Genomic DNA, 16,260 nt, shown 5'->3' with positions numbered 1-16,260 from the left:
ACACAACTATAAAAATATATCTCTACTGACAGCGTTTTCTGGTGAGATACATGTAAAAACATAATTTCATAAGGCGATTGTTTTTGGTCTTGGCTAATAAAAAAAAAAATCTCTAAGTATTATCAAATTAAGTGATGAAAGATCTAAATAACCTCGACTGTTCTGAAAAAAAAAAAAAACAAGATATGGCATGGACGGTTAGCCCCTATAATGACCAAGATATGAACTTAAAATTGAAAGCGGTGAAATTACCCTGAAAATAGCAGAGGTTAAAGACAGCGTGTGAACATGAGGATCGATTAGATTAAGTAAAAACCAGCCGTGTGGGCAGCTGACTACGGTTTATATCCTGTGTAACTGTGCCGTACCTCGTAGAAACCTCGGACCAGGCTCTCCGTCTGCTGGGCCACTCCTCGCTCGATACGCCACTTCACCATTCGCTCAATGTACTCCTTCTTGTTCTTCTCTGACACGGGGATACCAGCCCCGCCCGGCTTCAGCTCTCTCTCGGTTATCTGCACAATCACAGGGTTCACGAGAGGTCACAAATTAAACACAACGCACGAAGACTCATCTTGTTCAGTCAAACACACACACACACACACACACACACACACACACACACACACACACACACACACACACACACACACACACACACACACACACACACACACACACACACACACACACACACACACACACACACACACACCTGTCCGAAGACCTCCTCGTTGACGGTGAAGGTGAGGTCCAGCATGTCCTCGATGTCGTTGTCCTTCATCCACTGCAGGCTCTGGTGGAACTCCTCGTCCAGGAACTCCAGGTCGCTCAGGTCACACGGGCTGCGTGAATGGGAGGTTTTCGAAGAGGTCACAGAGGGCTCATCGAGGTATCAATTGGCTGGCCTACTCATAAACCACGGCTTCATCGTAAGGGGTGAGGTTGAAGGTTAATTGTTTCATGTATAACAGCAGAAGAAAGCAAGCGAGCAAATATGTTTGGTTTAATTTATTAGGCATCATCATAAAAAAATTAAAAAAACTGAGCTGTACCAGCTCAGTTTTGACAGAGTTGAGTTGTTTATCGAGACACAAGGATAATATATAAAAGTCAGAACTTACAGCACAATATCTTGGGCTAAACTCAGGTTGTATGAAGATAAATGACCCTTCATCTAGCTGTTTTTTTCTCTCTGTATCTTTACGTTTATTACAATTCTTAATCAGAAAGGTATTATGTTGTTATTTTCAGGATAAGTTAGGCGACACAAAAATGTCATCCATTGCTGTTTGTATACGATACACGTAGTAAAGTTTTTGTAAGAAATAAATACAAAATAGTCAGATATTATCCCACCACTGTTTCCAACCCGCATTAGATGATGTAAACAGGAAGTATGGTGTTGCCATGGAGACAGGGAGTTAGCTATTTGTAAAATGTTTTTCTTTTGGTTTGTATGTCTTTACATTTTGGTGACTTATGCACCACAAATAAGTAAAGAAGCAAAGACAACAATCGCCTGGAAAACTTTTTCTACTAAAGAAAAACCATCTGGAAATGCTGATTAATAAGCAAAATCTAAAGTTATAAGGGGTGTTTTTTTAATTATTCTATAAACTGTCATGCATAGTTTGATATCCATTTTCTTTACTACAGTTAAGCAGTTCATTGCACAAAACACATTTCTTTTTGTTTGATAAATGTTAATCTGCACAATAATGATGAAGCCAACAAAGGATCATTGTTGCTGAGGAGATTAAAAACTCATATTATCACATAACCATTTGTCCTTTGTGCAGACATTTGCCACAGTTTAAGGTTGCTTGGACGAAGCTATTAATAAGGGTGTTGCTCCTACTGATATGAAACGCAGCCAGCTGCTGACTGAGAGCATCTGACCGAAACTTTCACATTCTCAGCAGGTCTACGTGGCTTCGTGAGGGAGGGTACGAGTGGGAGCGCTCGTTCCCTGCAGGCTGCTTCTCCACAACAAACAGCTCAACTCGACTGGACTCCATTCACCTTTTGGCACCTCGTACTTTTCTGGATTTCGTTTTTTATCGTAGGTAGCGGCCTCCTTATTGTAGCTTGTCGTCACGGGGACGCCTTGTGCAACTACTGTGATGTCGTCTTAAACATGACGCACACACGTGCCGGATCTTTTCACCAGTAAACAAACAGAGGAACTCCTGCACCCGCGGTTTGGCCACTAAAGTAGCTCGGCTGGTGGGTTTGTTGCACACTGATAATGCAGTGATGATTCAAGCGACGATTCTCTGTGACCAATCAGTGGTCATGTCAACGGAGGACGTACCAAAAAAAAAGAAAAAGGAAGTCGTCTCAAGTCGAGCTGTACCCAAGCAAGGCAACCAGCAGTGACGTCACCCGTCGGTTTGTGAACTGCTTTAATGAAGCCTCGAGTTCGGATTTGTCCGGCGCCATCTTGCTAGTTTGGAGCGGTTTGGAGCAGGAAGTGACCATATTTGGACGAGCTGGGGGGGAGCGAGCGGTGGATCTGATATCCTATATGATTGGAAACCCGACGATACTACGTCCCGCCCACCAATAGCTGTAATCGGACTGCACCGCAGGCCTGTCAATCAAACAGACACGCCCCTAAAATCCAAGCTTTTTGAGGCTTATTTTCTAGTTAATGATGGGAATATTTTCAAATGGACCGCCAGAAAACTAACAAGAAGGAGTGAATTTAGCTAGCAAAACTGAGATAACTCTAGGAAAAATGTTTACTGACTTTGAATTTAATGAGAGAAGTTAAAAGGGAGTCTACGGAGTCGGAGGCTTTTTGGAGCCAACCTCTAGTGGCACTCGGTGGTATTGCAGTTTAAGGAATTTCTGCATCTGCCTCATTTTTCAGATCCGGAAGCTACGAACACTTTTATATACAATCTATGGCCGTACCATGTGGAGGAAAAGGAGCTTGAAAACAGAAAGCCAGTGGGAAACAGGCTGAGGAGACTTACATGCGAAGAAGGCCCTTGTAGAAAGGACGGGTAAAGAAGGCATCCAGCAGGTACTGATGAACCAGGGCCAGCCCCAGGATGCGCCCACTGAAGCGAAACCTGGATACAACATGGAAAATACAGGTAAATATAGGTGTCAACATCAGAGCATCAGTGCTTTCAAATCAGTTCACAGATAAAGTTTCTACGGTGAATACCAGATGATGTGGGTTTACTCTTTCTGAAGACTGTTGCAAACAGATTTTAAATCTTTCCTGGCAGCTGAATAAACAAATCAGACAGCTTGTGAGTACTTTCCATGATGCATTTCATGTCGTATCTACCAGGCAGGCTTAAGTACAATGTAAAGCTTACTTTCCCGACTGCAGACGCACCAGATGGTTACATGGTAATGACAAGAAATCAGAATCCCAGAGATTTACTGAGAAAATGGCACTGAGTTACAACAGCGCTGAAGCCCAACCAGCAGGGAGGATGAGGAGCTGTACAGCTTCATCATCACCGACCTCGCACTTTAAAGACGCTTCTCAAACCTGTCTGTCTCTAACATCAGACATTGTCTCTACAAGAAAAAGAAGTATTGACTTGACAGTCTTCAAATTTTCTTCCTCTAGTTTTGTCCAGCGTGACAAACAATCCCCTGAAGATTTGACGTCACGGTACTAAATCTGTTTTCCTCTTCTGCTCGGTTCGGGCTGTGATCACTTTCCTGTCTAATAGTCTACTCATCCATTCATCAGTCTGGTCATCCATCCATCCACACGGCCATCCATCCAATCACCATCGCCGAGGCCATAAATCGACTGGTCAGCCAAAGATCAAAATTTCCACACGGCATCCTGCAAATTGCTTCCGTTTCAGGATCAGCACACAGCAGTCAGGGCGGACGACGTTAACACTTTACAGTCAGCGCAGAAGCAGACGTGGCACCAACAAACATACAGATGAAGAGTACGGATTGATAGAAAGCTCACCATTCATGGTGGTTGTCTACAAAGGCAGACATGGGGCTGATCTGGACTGTATATGTGTCGTTGGCTGAATACTCGAACAGTCCGTAGTACGGGTTGAAGAGTTCTCGAGACACCAAGAAGAAAAACTCCCGGGAGGGCCCGCTGTAGTCCAGCCTGTAACACACACACTCCATAATAATAGATGGCAACCTGCTGCTTTTCTGCAACTACTGTGCAGTCGAGGAGGGATTTCAAGGAGCAATGTAGGTGTAGGACATGAAGCGTGAATTACAACAAAGATAAACCTCCACAATCATTGACCCTCGTGCATTTGAAGCCAGAAAAGGACTTAAAATAATCAAATTAAGTGATAACTAAGGGTGTGTTGCAAACTTAACGCTAGTTATTTTCCTGTCTTTTAGAGAGTTTCTCATTGAATATTCTTTTGTGTTGATCTCTGGACTGACTTTGAGTAGCAGCACGTTAAGGTGACCAACTAGTAGCAAGACAGAGGAGCTAATGTACCAAACGACCAATCACAGATAGCTATTGTTCGCCTAAGGAACTCCTTCTCCTTTGTTTAATTTGAAGTGATGTAACTTGACGATTAAAGTTTCATTTTTTGTCAAAATTCAGAATCTACAAACATGACTTTATTCCACCAGGATCTTATGGAAATCTTTACTATTATTATTATTATTATTGTTAGTTTGGTATGTTCCTTCTAGCTTTGCAAATATTCCCTGCGGTGTTCCTCAAGGATCTATTCTGGGGCCTTTACTTTTCTGTATCTACATGTTTCAACTGTATCAAATTATCTGCAAATCAAGTATGTATTTACATTTTTATGCTGATAAGACATAAAAGCTTGGGACAGAAGGTGGCTGGGTGTTTTTCATAAGGGCTCCAAAATTAAAGTATTAAAGTAAATAAGATGTAAAAAACCCTTTGCTGGAAATCAGGAATGCTACCTCAGAGTTTTTAATCAGAGTTTTTTAGTTTTATGCTTTTATTCATTTACTTATTCTTGATATTGGGATTCATAATATTTGTTATTTCTAATTGCATTGTGTATATTTTATTATATTTTAACTGTATTTTCAGTTCTTATGTCTGTCAAGCACTTTGTAAAACTGTCTTTGAAAAGCGATACATAAAGTTTATTATTATTTTATTATTAATAATATGCCGGGTTCACAGTCCATACAACAGCATTCATAATAAGTGAAATTGAGATGAAATTTGAGGTGGATTTTAATTCAAATATAAAATAAATAATAACAATTAAGCTAATAATTAAACTATTCAAAATAATTATTTATTTTTTAAATCCTTGTATATAAGTAAATAGCTGCAAGATGTTATCATTCACATAAAGACTGTGGATTTATGGCATCGGATGTGTGTGAATTAATACATTTTGAAGCTTAAGCTAAGCTTCGGTGGAAATGAGGCGGGAATAAAAAAGTGTCTTTCTCACCCGTCCTCGCCTACAAAGCTGACGTAGAGTTTACTCCTCTGCAGGTCTTTACGGGAGTAGCACATGATCTGGTTAAAGGCGTCCTCCAGAAGGTGGTCTCTGCGTATGATGAGCCTGGCAGCACACACACAAAAAAAAAACATACTGATTCAATAATATAACAGCAGATACCTCTGATTTAAGAATGATCATCATGATATTATATTATTTAGTGTCATCTGGTACAATGTCAATACTTAGTACACGATTCTTTTCTAATTTAGATTAATGCCAAAGAGTTTACCTCAGTTTCAGGGAAAGAAACAAGTATTTGGTAGCTGCGCCACACACAACTAAAGAAAACATATTTGCTAATAATTTGCAATATGTAATAACTTTGACTACACTAAAAAAATTAATAGTTGAGGAAAAGAATGGCATCAACAAATCCCCCCCAAAAACCTGAAAGTAATCTGATGTATGTGGCTCTTTAGCCCCGAGCCTGTTCATTCACACTGAAGATGTAAATCTAAAGCAGCTGGACACTGTAGCTTCCAGCTAATGTTAATCACACAGGAGGAGGTGCTGCGTTCGCCGGAGACAATTTTCAGTAGCAGATTGATTCCCACCCGGTGCCCTCGTGAGTATTTACAACAGCAGGACGTGTTTGTGGGATTGAGTGGAAATAAACTGCAGCGTATGTGTTCATGTTAATGAAGGAGCACGTCAGTTAGCACAGGAGTGACGCTCACGTGTGTTTTAATAGATGTTGGACAACAGTAGAGCCCTGTGGCACAGAGAAATGAGACCTATCACACAAAATATACATCAAGAAACATTCTTTTGGCCTGTATGCGGAGGAATATGAGTTTTACAGGAGTGTGGTGAGAGTGGATGGAGCATCAGTACCATCGTGTCTTCTTCATGAGCTTTAGTTTGATGTATTTTAATACATTTTGATTTGTGAAAGGGATGCTTTCTTTCTTTTATTTTCTGTTGCCTCCTGAAAAATAAAATATACCACTTCCTGTTTTCGGTTTAGAAAAGCCTACGCAGCTGGAGCTTCTTTTGTAAATCAGCACTTATTAAGACAATTCAAACGTATGTGGTGTTTAAACCTACTTGACTTTCCCCGGTCCCTGCCCATAACCCTTCGTCTCCAGTTTACGATAGAAGTTCCTCAGTTTAGCCTCAAAATCTCGCTTATAGGGAGCTGGAGCTCGGGCATTAGCTCGCTGGGTGCCTGAGAAAATAAATCAAGAGAGTCGGACACAAAAAAAAAAAAATAGAAGGGGGGAAAAATAATGTACAATGAATGTCAAGCAGTGGGCGAAACAGAGGTACGATGACAAAGGGGGTCAGAGACGGGTTAAAAACAGCAGCAAGGGGATTGAAATAAAATGAAATTTTAATGTTCACTGGCGGAAATTGTGCAAAGCTTGAATAGACGCGCAATCACAGAATCGGTAGTTGTGTATGGAGGTTAATCCTGGATTTTTATTTCATATCAGACAGTTAAAGCTTCCTTTTTTTTTTTTGGGAGAGATGAATACACGTTCTTTCATCTGTCTGTATTTTGGTTCACGATTAGAGGTAGAGTCAGCATACAGAGAAGAAAACACTGACGTTTACGTTGCTAGTAATACCAGATGAGGACTGAATAAAGGTAAAGAAAATGAGCATGATGCCTGTAAGGATACTGCAGACAGAGAGCGAGACACAGACTCACCAGGGGAGCTCTGTGGAGAGGAGATGCAGTAACCTGGGTGGAGTAACGGTGGCACGTATGACATCACGTCCTCCTCGAATAAGCTGGCGACAGGAGAGAGAGAGAGAGCCACACGGAGGAAATCACACACTGCAGAGCACCTTCACATCACACACACACATTCACATGCACGAGTGTGAGAAGTCATGGAACAATATCGCTGGCTGTTTATATAAAAACAAAACAATGACAAAGCATGACTCAGCAGGTTATCATTACTGTAAATACTACTTAAAGCTCAAATTACAATGTGTACATGAGCATACGTATGTTTAATTAAAGGGAAAACATTCTAAAGGTGACGTCAGGTGGCAATTTGGAACAACTGTATTGCATTAGTGGTTCTAGTTTAGACCATCAGTCCCAGTTCCCACCTGCAGGACTCACCTCAGCAGCATGACGAGGTCAGCGTCGCTCGAGAGGCGAGCCAGCCCGTTGACTCCCTCACTGCGAATGAACTGCACCTTCTCCCTGCAAACACACACACACACACACACACACACACACACACACACACACACACACACACACACACACACACACACACACACACACACACACACACACACACACACACACACACACACGCGTCAGAGGCTAAAGAGACACAATCTATTAAGATTGAAGGTTAACTGTGTGTTCAGGTTGACTGATGATGATGATAATGGGGGTGAGTGAGAGGAAGAGCGAGGAAGAGCGAGGGATGTTTAAATGGGAAGATAGACATACTTGAGCGAGTTGTTCCTGGCAAGCTCAGGTTGCCTTTCCTGCAGTATCTCCAAGATATTGGGTTGCCGTAGAAACGCCACTATCTTGTCATTGTAGGCTGGAAGAAGAAGAAGAAGAGAGAAGCAAAGATGTGCGTTACGTGTCTCGTGTGTTTCCATTTTATTCTTGTGCCCATACAGTACATGCGTACACCTCAGCCTGCCCGACTTACCCACAGGCACCACGTCCGGGTACTGGTTTCGACTAGAGCCGCTGAAGGTGCTGGAGGGGCGGGGCATGACGGGCGGGTTGGTTTGGCGAGAGTCATCCACCACCTGTGACAAAAGTAAGCACTACAGGTCACATCCTAGTTCTGAGACCGGTCCACCTGCTGGTCGTCGGCCAACACTCACTTCAAATCTGACTCTGACATTTACACCTGACGCAAATTATCTCGCAAAATATTGCATCCTACAATTTTCTAATTTAGTGGGGTGTCACTAAGAGTACAGATGTAAATAAATATTTAAGACCTGATGTATTGGAGCTACACTGCTTGTTGTGTGTTCTCAGTTGCTGAACTTGTTGCCGTTTACAAAACTGCAAGCATGTATTCACCCTGCTTGCATGGCTGCATGTGAGGGAATAAAAACAAATATGTTACTAATGTCAGTGATAGCATTGTCAAACATGACTGTTAAAAAGCACTTTCAAAAACGTATTATGGGTGCCAGATAATTTATGATATAATAATAAACCCAGCAGACAAATTATAGGTAAACTGAGAAATAGTTATGTGTAATTGATGAATTAAAAAGGTTATTTTTCTGTCGTTTGAGATGTCAGATTTTCCCACAAGCACTTGAGTGCAACGTTTTCCTGACAGGAACACGTAATGGTAACTATGAAGGCTGTATGGATTCATAAGGCAACAGAAGCTATTTATTATGTTCACACCTACTTATGGTGAGAAGTGTGAAGGTATCACTACTAATTTGACAGTGATTGAGTGATGCTTATCAGTAGCTTTAATTGATCTGGAAGACATGAATGATCAGCCAGTGAGAGACACATATCATCACTTATTTGACAGAGAGTATGTTGACGAAGGATTTAAAAGTATTGGAAGGTAAAAGTAACTAAAAGGTAATTAACTCTCTCTTGTGACTCCAAATAACCCTCATAATAATATAGCATTTCCCTCCTTCAAACCAGCCCCTGTAAAGATTGCAGCGTCTAAAGTTGTCTCCAGGTGAGGAGTGCTGCAGTGGCGGCTAGTCTCTCACCTCTCCGGCACTGTGGCTGCGCTGGCGGCTCAGGTGCTGGCGGTGGGCCAGCAGTCCGGTGGAGCGAGAGCTCTGGAGGGGCAACCGCGGGTCAATGAAGGTTGTGGAGCGACAGTTGTGATCCACGAAGAAGGGCTGAAGATCGAGACGGGCGCACACGCGCACGCGCACACGCACACGCACACACACAAACACACCAGGCGGTCACGTGTGGACGAAGTCATCAGAAAGCCTTCACATGTGGTGCAATGAAAAAACTACAGCAGAGACTAGCGGATGCACACACGACCTTCAGGGTTAGTGTCGTATCACATGTCAGGGGCACAAGCTTACGCACCTTCCCAGTGTGGTCGTGCTTCATCTCCCAGCCCCGGGGAAGCTCCAGCTGCTTGTTGGAGAACATGTTGAGGAAGGTGACGAGGTCACGGTTGTGCTGGTAGCGCTCGAAGTAGTGAGCGTCTCGGCGCACCTTACTGATCATGTGCTTCAGGCAGGTGTTGCTCGTAAACATGCGGTAGGCACTCTGGGCAGAGGGGGCAAAGAGATGAGGTCATCAGAGGGAGACAGCAGGGAGAGTAGGGTTTTTCTCATGTCAGTGTTCTTTTGATGTAGACTCAAGTGAATTAAAAATTGATGAGTTTATTATTAAACGTATTGTTTAAAAATATATAGATATCCGGTGGAGTTTTTCCACCTCCACATCATGGGGATTTTTTTTCCTGAGTGTGTTTCCCTGTTTTGTTTATCAAGTACATGAGGATGGACACGCACACAAGGAAGGAAATACATTTCAACACAGAGGCTCAAGTTTGCACACAATGCTATTCACTGAATGTAAACATAACCCCACAAGGACTTTAAAGAAAGTCCCTGACCTCAGTTTGGTGTTTTTGAGCTTTCATTCAATATTCATATTTCCATATAAAGCTCTGTACATGACTATAGTCTAAACTGACTGTTTAGTCTAAAAATTAATGAATAAAATGCCTTAAAGGGCCCATTTAACAAAAGTGGATTAAAAAAAAAAACATAATTTTAATATATTTACCACCCTATACTGCAACATATTTGTCTCCACTCTAAGTGGTATCTAACAGTTCCTCAGTATTAACCTATTAAAATGTGCCTTGGACATAAAAACAAATCTATGTGGATGGCCAAGTGCAACGAGAGGTAAGTAAAACATGTGTCTGTTTTGTCATTAAAATACAATTTAAAAGTGTGTTTTTCTGTAAGTAACATTTGTAAGTTAAAAAAGAAAACTTTAAATAAAGCTGGTTCTTAGAAGTACAGACTGACAGGGTTAGAATGCAGCACGGTGAAGAAGTCGGGGCTGCACAGGAACTTGGCGCTGGGCGACTGGAGCAGCAGGGAGAGCCGCGAGCGACCACTGGAGTGGGCGACGGCGCTTTCCCGTCGATATTCTGCAACAGAGTCGAACACATACGAGTCAAAGCTCGAGGTAGAGGGACACTGACGGAAGCAGCTCATATCGTGACTACACGGGACATTAGTTTGGACACAACGTGCTAAACAAAGATTTGAAGGGTTTAAAAATGACATCTTCACAGACAATTAGTCTTGAGTCATTTTCAATGTGACTCATTTGATTGGACAAATATTTCTTTAAAATGAATACAAAGCTGTTTTGATTATTATTATTTTTTTTGTGTGTGCTATTTCTGCAGTTGTGTGTGATAAGTCTACTGAAACTAACCAGTGATAGAGTGAGGCATCAGTTCACTTTCCGGTTCAGGGAGCAGGTCCACTGAGCTTTCATCCGACCGGTCAGTGTTGGTTATGGTCCTCCTGATGCTCTGGTATCTGTGGTCCACAGTATTTATTGTGACAGGACACAATGCAGGGAGTGAGGAGAGGAGAAATACAGAAGCACTTCTCCTCTGAAAGTCTTCAGATACTTTTGTTTGTTCGAAGGTACATTAGCTCAAAAAAAGATGAAAAGAAACAAAGAGACAACCACAGGCAATGTCCCGCTAAAAGAGGATACATAACAAGAAAAAATAGGTCTCAGAGCACATTTTTCTGAGTACCAAGTTTTCTTTTGGCTTCCTAGTCTATTAAAAGCCTCTCCTGATAATGGGGGCCCTTTGTTTAGTGAGATATTGAACGTACACTCACTGCAAAGGAATCATAATGATTTCTCTTTTCTAAGCCCACCTGCGGTTGAGCTGCTCCATCTGCTGAATGGAGTTGGAGCGGGTGAGGCCCTGCGGGGCCGGAGGTCCGGTGGGACGCTGCCACGTGGTCGTCCTGTTCACATGGTCCACGAAGAAGATCCTCCCATGGCTGTCGATCCGAGCCTCCCAGTCTGAGAGAAAATGATGAACAGAAACACGGTAGGTGTTTAACGCCTCGAGAACACATAACCGTGAAAATAAACATTGGAGCGAGCAAAGAATGAACGAAAACACTCTGAATCTGAATTAAGACATTTGCAGACCACTTTTTTTTGTCTTTTGAATCCAGCGCAAAACGAAATACATTTCATGCATTTCCGGTTGATTCTCAGGTCAAAGTTCACCTCTGTTCAACTTCCAGACTACAAACTGTAGCGCGCTTTCACTGCCTATGGTTTGTCATTTCTTTGATCAAATTTATGCATTTATTAGCAGCATTGGAAACATGACTTTTATTCTAGCTGCAAAGAATATTTCCTTTGAATATACGGTATCGAATTAATGTGTCCTGTCGTGTTTATAATGCTTACCATCTTAGTTTAGCATGTTAGCGTGGTAACATTTGCTAAATGGCATAAAACACAGATATAAAGTCTTTGTTTTTTTATGTAAAATGGATACTTTCAATTAAAATTTGATACTAATATAGGACTTCATCCAATATTATTGAAAAATCTGACTCAAAACCAAAACCATCAACCTCATGTTGGGACTTGATAAAAAGCCAGAGCAGCTTAATACTCCTCTGGGCTTCATAAATGTTAATCAATTCAAACCGGAGTGATTAACTGACACTGACACACCGGGAGTCACAGTTCAGTGTGGTAAAGAAGGAATGTAAAAATTCACATAACTTTGTTCAAATCTTTTGACTACGTTTCTTTACAGAACGAGGAATCAAAGCATCGATGAGGGTCATCCTCTGACGTTCATCTGGGCTTCAGATTTTCACGTCTTTTGTCGAGTTCGCTCAGAAATGGACGTTGGACAGACACACAAACAAAAAGACACACTGCTACACACGCATACACACAGAATAGTAGACCAACAACACAGTGCATGCAGACGCGCACACTCACTGGGGGGTAGAGGTTCGTCCACTCGTTGGTATCGGTGGATGTCGTGACGCACAGAAGGAAGCGATCGCACAGGATGGCCGTTGACGTGAGCACCTGAGCACAGAAAATATACAAAAGATGGAAGGAATTGAGTTTTCAAAGTCCGGTATTTTACATTTTGGTGTTTTATTTGCAGTGTTGATATCAAAAAGAAGATATTTGTGTGCTTTTAAAAATCTTTCTGTTTAGTTTTATAAATCTCCTCTCTTCTGCTTCTCTCTGCAGCTACCAAGAACAGGCTGTTTTATGTCTGTGCCTTTAAGATGACCCTCTCTTCTGATTGGCTGACTCTTTTCTGAGTTACACATGTCCGGACCAACCACAAGCTTTCTTCAGTGTTTTAGCTTGCAGGATCTGCAAAACAGAAACTGCTTAATGGACCGGGCTGACCACGTTCTGCTGGGTGTTTGGACATTTTCCCAGTATCTATATAACACCGAGACATGCTTTATAATCAAAGAAGAATTAATTGACTAAATTATTAGAGCTAGTTAAACATGCTTGAGGGCTGAAACCTCCAGCCAAAACTGCAGTGATGATGCTTTTGAGATTTGCTCAAAGCTGAATACCTTCCTCTCCGTCTGTTTCCGTGGTAACTTGTTCTGAATCCACAGACCCCGCCACCTCATTTGGCTTTGTCTTGTCCCCTTCCTGCTCTTCAGCCACGCCCCCCGCAGCCTGCAGGCTCAGCCTCCTCACGCCGATCTCCTCGGCCTCCCCTCGCTCCCCAGCTGGCGGAGTTTCTCTTTCAACCTCGGCGGTGGCGACGGCTGCGGTGGCGGTGGTGGCGGCGGCTGCGGTGGCGGCGGCTGCAGTGGTGGCGGCGGCGGCGGCAGCGGCAGGGGCGGCGGCAGCGGCGGCGTGCCCTCCTCCTTCATCATCTACGGCCTGGCTGGTTGGTGGGGTGGCGGACTCTGCAGCTCCCCCTGGGTCTATGGCCGTCTCTGCTCCCTCCTCCGTATCCTACAAAAAAAATAACAAAAAGCACAAACTAAGGAGCAAAATATTATTCATTGTACAAAGACAGTGACTCAGCATCTCACTGACACTTAACTGTGGCCAAAAACAGAGATAAATCTTCTCGGTGAATCACGTACAGATATGCGAGGCATCCACACCCACTGCTACAAAATATAAAGTGAATTACAAGAAGTCAGTCAGTCCCAGAGGCAGCTCACACCCTGATGCGGCTGTGGCTCCATCACCACGGCAACAAAAGAAAGTTTGACTTCAAATATTTCGCCGACATGTAGGCGTGAGAGCTCGGAAGAAACAATCTCGGAGCATTTGTTTGAAACATTCAGTGAAAAGTGGATACAGATCGCTGGTTCCCACTCACGTTCTGCTCCTAGGAAAAGTCAAGCGAGACAAGGGGCGGAGTTGTCTCGAACTAACTGACTGCATGAGACGATTCAGTGGAAGTGGACACGATGGTGCCGCAGTGGAGAATCACAGTGCTGCGTCCTTTAATAAAAGTCCTACAGCCTCCAGAATCACAAGACACACAGCTGAAGGGAGCTGCTGCTCGGTACAATGTGTGCACTGCTAGTCACGCTCAAACACAGCAGAGCAGGTTGGAACTGCATGTTCAGTCAAAGATAGAAAAAAAACTGAGAAATATATGAAGGAAACATCTGAAGTAAAATATGCTGAGTGTAAACAGCCACAGTGTTATGAACTAAACAGAGTATGATGTTTATAAACTCATCTCTCCCTTGATGTTGTCGCTGTTCTGAGAGATTTACTGGCAGATCTTACACAATAAATCTCACGCAAAAAGTCGACAAGTTTTAGGTGTATTTATAGAGGAGTGGAGAGGAATATTCAGGATACGAGTATTTACAAAACACTTATTTCCACTCATTGAACTCCGACAGGTCGATAAATTGAATGATTAATTCAGTGGTTTCTTATGGTGCGTTCATGAGCAACTGGGAAATGGGAACATTTTTACCTCAGAGTGGAAAAATGCCCTGTCCTTTTCGTCGCGTCTTTCGTTTATGTTGTGTTGTCACATGATTTATAGAAGAACATTTATGTATTTGATTTTCAGCGGTTGAATAGAAAACAAAGGTTGTTTCTTTAAGTGGAGATTTAGATCTGCAGGCGGGAAATCACGAGTGGATTCTTTGTTTTGTAATGCACGAGAGGCTGCATGTGCACAAGGACTGACACAGTTCACTTATTTTTTTCACGCTATCCCGCTGATCAACAGGGAAGAAGACCGCTAACAAGCTAACGTGGATGTAATGCAAAATTTAACATACGTTTTGAAAAATAAGGAAAGAAAATCAAATGGAAAGAATGTCAATAAATAAATTTGTAAACAAAACAAAGTTTTAGTAAGAAACAATAAAATACTACAAACAGAACTATTAGAATACTGCATGTTAAAATATTGCAATTTCAAGATGTTACTTTCAGTGCCAAGAAACTGACATTTTTCACTATTTTATGACATTTTACAGACTAATAAAAATGTTTAAAAGATCATTATTACTTGCACTTCTCCGAGGGACATCTGTAGATTTGTAGTGATATATATAAACGGAGGGTTCAGAGGATCCTGAACTCACCACAGCAGTGGTCAGCGTGATGGGACAGCTCTCTGACGATGAGAAGACCGTCTGAGGGGCCGTTGCCATCGAGCAGGTGTCGATTTCTGACGAGGGGTCCTCAGCAGTTCCCCTTCCTTGATCAGGTACCTCTCCGCCCGGTGGCAAAGCATGATGGGACACAGCCTCTGTGAACGGACCCTCCTCCACTTCGAGGAAAACGTCCGTCTCCAAAATGTCTTCCGAGTCCAGGCCTGCATCCACCTCCGGGGCCACCTCAGCCCCGGGGGGCACGTCTTCTGTCGCGGCACCCGCCCCCTCGGGCACCTCCTCCAGCACCGAGTGCTCCAGCTGCTCCGGCTCCGTGTGAAGCTCCGGAAACGGGTCGTCGTCATCGGGGATATCTGGAGGCTCGCCGTTAAATAGCAGCGGTGACAACGGCACTGGAGAGATGTCAGTGGCTCCGGACCGGTCATCGTCCTCGTCTGAATCGATGTGCAGCATGGCACTGAGCCTTGTGTGGGTGGGAAAACTAGAGCGCAATTTAGGTGAGGCAGCACCCAGGGGTCTTTCACCGGGGCCTTTAGGGGCCTCGATAGCATCCAGGCCCTCAATGAGGGACCTCTGGAGCAACTCATGGCCTGAGAGGCTTCCTGGTGCCGCAAATCCACCCTGTGCTCCGACGAGAGGCAGCTCCTTCTCCGGGAACGCTGTGGCTCCGCCTTCCCACATGCTGTGGGAGCCATGGGAACCGGTAGGGGAGGGGCCTGCAGAGACCACGCCCGGAAGGTGATGGGGCAGGTCCTCATCGTCAGATGGAGTCCCCGGAGCTCCGTTCAGGGATTGAAGGCCGATGAAGGAATCAGGAGAGGCACCTACAGGCGACACAACAGGTTGAAATCGTCTTTCAGGAAAACACATTGTGCAGTAAAGACAGTTCAAATCCAGCTGAAAGGCAGATTTACCGTCCGGCCCCGTCGACGTGAGCTCAACTTTGAACTGCAGCTGCCCGCTGACGTGTTCGGTGGGCAAACGTCGACACAGGGAGAAACTCACAGGCTGGACGCTGCACAGTCAAACACAGCGATACACCAAGATACAACATCACAGAGGACTGGTGTGTGACTTCAACACAGTACACAGCAACCCTATTGGCTGTTTTCGAGGTAATTTAACGACCTTCTCTTTTAAACACATATCTTGGTCGTTATGGGGGTTAACCATTCATGCT

General features: G+C 43.5%; 1 protein-coding gene across 1 annotated transcript in view; it reads right to left on the bottom strand.

Moving 5' to 3' along the window:
- The window catches only part of hecw2a (HECT, C2 and WW domain containing E3 ubiquitin protein ligase 2a), a 44,872-nt gene that overhangs the window by 7,944 nt on the left and 20,668 nt on the right, over positions 1-16,260 (bottom strand). Inside the window, exons 8-26 of the mRNA XM_069698752.1 lie at positions 15,995-16,095; positions 15,051-15,904; positions 13,044-13,437; positions 12,436-12,528; positions 11,337-11,487; positions 10,876-10,982; positions 10,458-10,582; positions 9,496-9,681; positions 9,159-9,293; positions 8,105-8,207; positions 7,894-7,990; positions 7,552-7,635; positions 7,126-7,208; positions 6,519-6,639; positions 5,418-5,531; positions 3,959-4,111; positions 2,985-3,083; positions 716-845; positions 369-515 (exon numbers count right to left, since the gene is read on the bottom strand). Of these exons, the coding sequence (XP_069554853.1) occupies positions 369-515; positions 716-845; positions 2,985-3,083; positions 3,959-4,111; positions 5,418-5,531; positions 6,519-6,639; positions 7,126-7,208; positions 7,552-7,635; positions 7,894-7,990; positions 8,105-8,207; positions 9,159-9,293; positions 9,496-9,681; positions 10,458-10,582; positions 10,876-10,982; positions 11,337-11,487; positions 12,436-12,528; positions 13,044-13,437; positions 15,051-15,904; positions 15,995-16,095 (3,277 nt within the window). The remainder of the gene's footprint in view (positions 1-368; positions 516-715; positions 846-2,984; positions 3,084-3,958; positions 4,112-5,417; positions 5,532-6,518; positions 6,640-7,125; positions 7,209-7,551; positions 7,636-7,893; positions 7,991-8,104; positions 8,208-9,158; positions 9,294-9,495; positions 9,682-10,457; positions 10,583-10,875; positions 10,983-11,336; positions 11,488-12,435; positions 12,529-13,043; positions 13,438-15,050; positions 15,905-15,994; positions 16,096-16,260) is intronic.

Source organism: Brachyistius frenatus, unplaced genomic scaffold (genome assembly GCF_029030835.1).
Source record: "Brachyistius frenatus isolate BFR_SWC_R1_liver_20210118 unplaced genomic scaffold, ASM2903083v1 Contig_28, whole genome shotgun sequence".
Classification (NCBI taxonomy): domain Eukaryota; kingdom Metazoa; phylum Chordata; class Actinopteri; family Embiotocidae; genus Brachyistius; species Brachyistius frenatus.
Note: the sequence above shows the minus strand (reverse complement) of the source record. Positions and strands in the feature narration are given on the sequence as shown.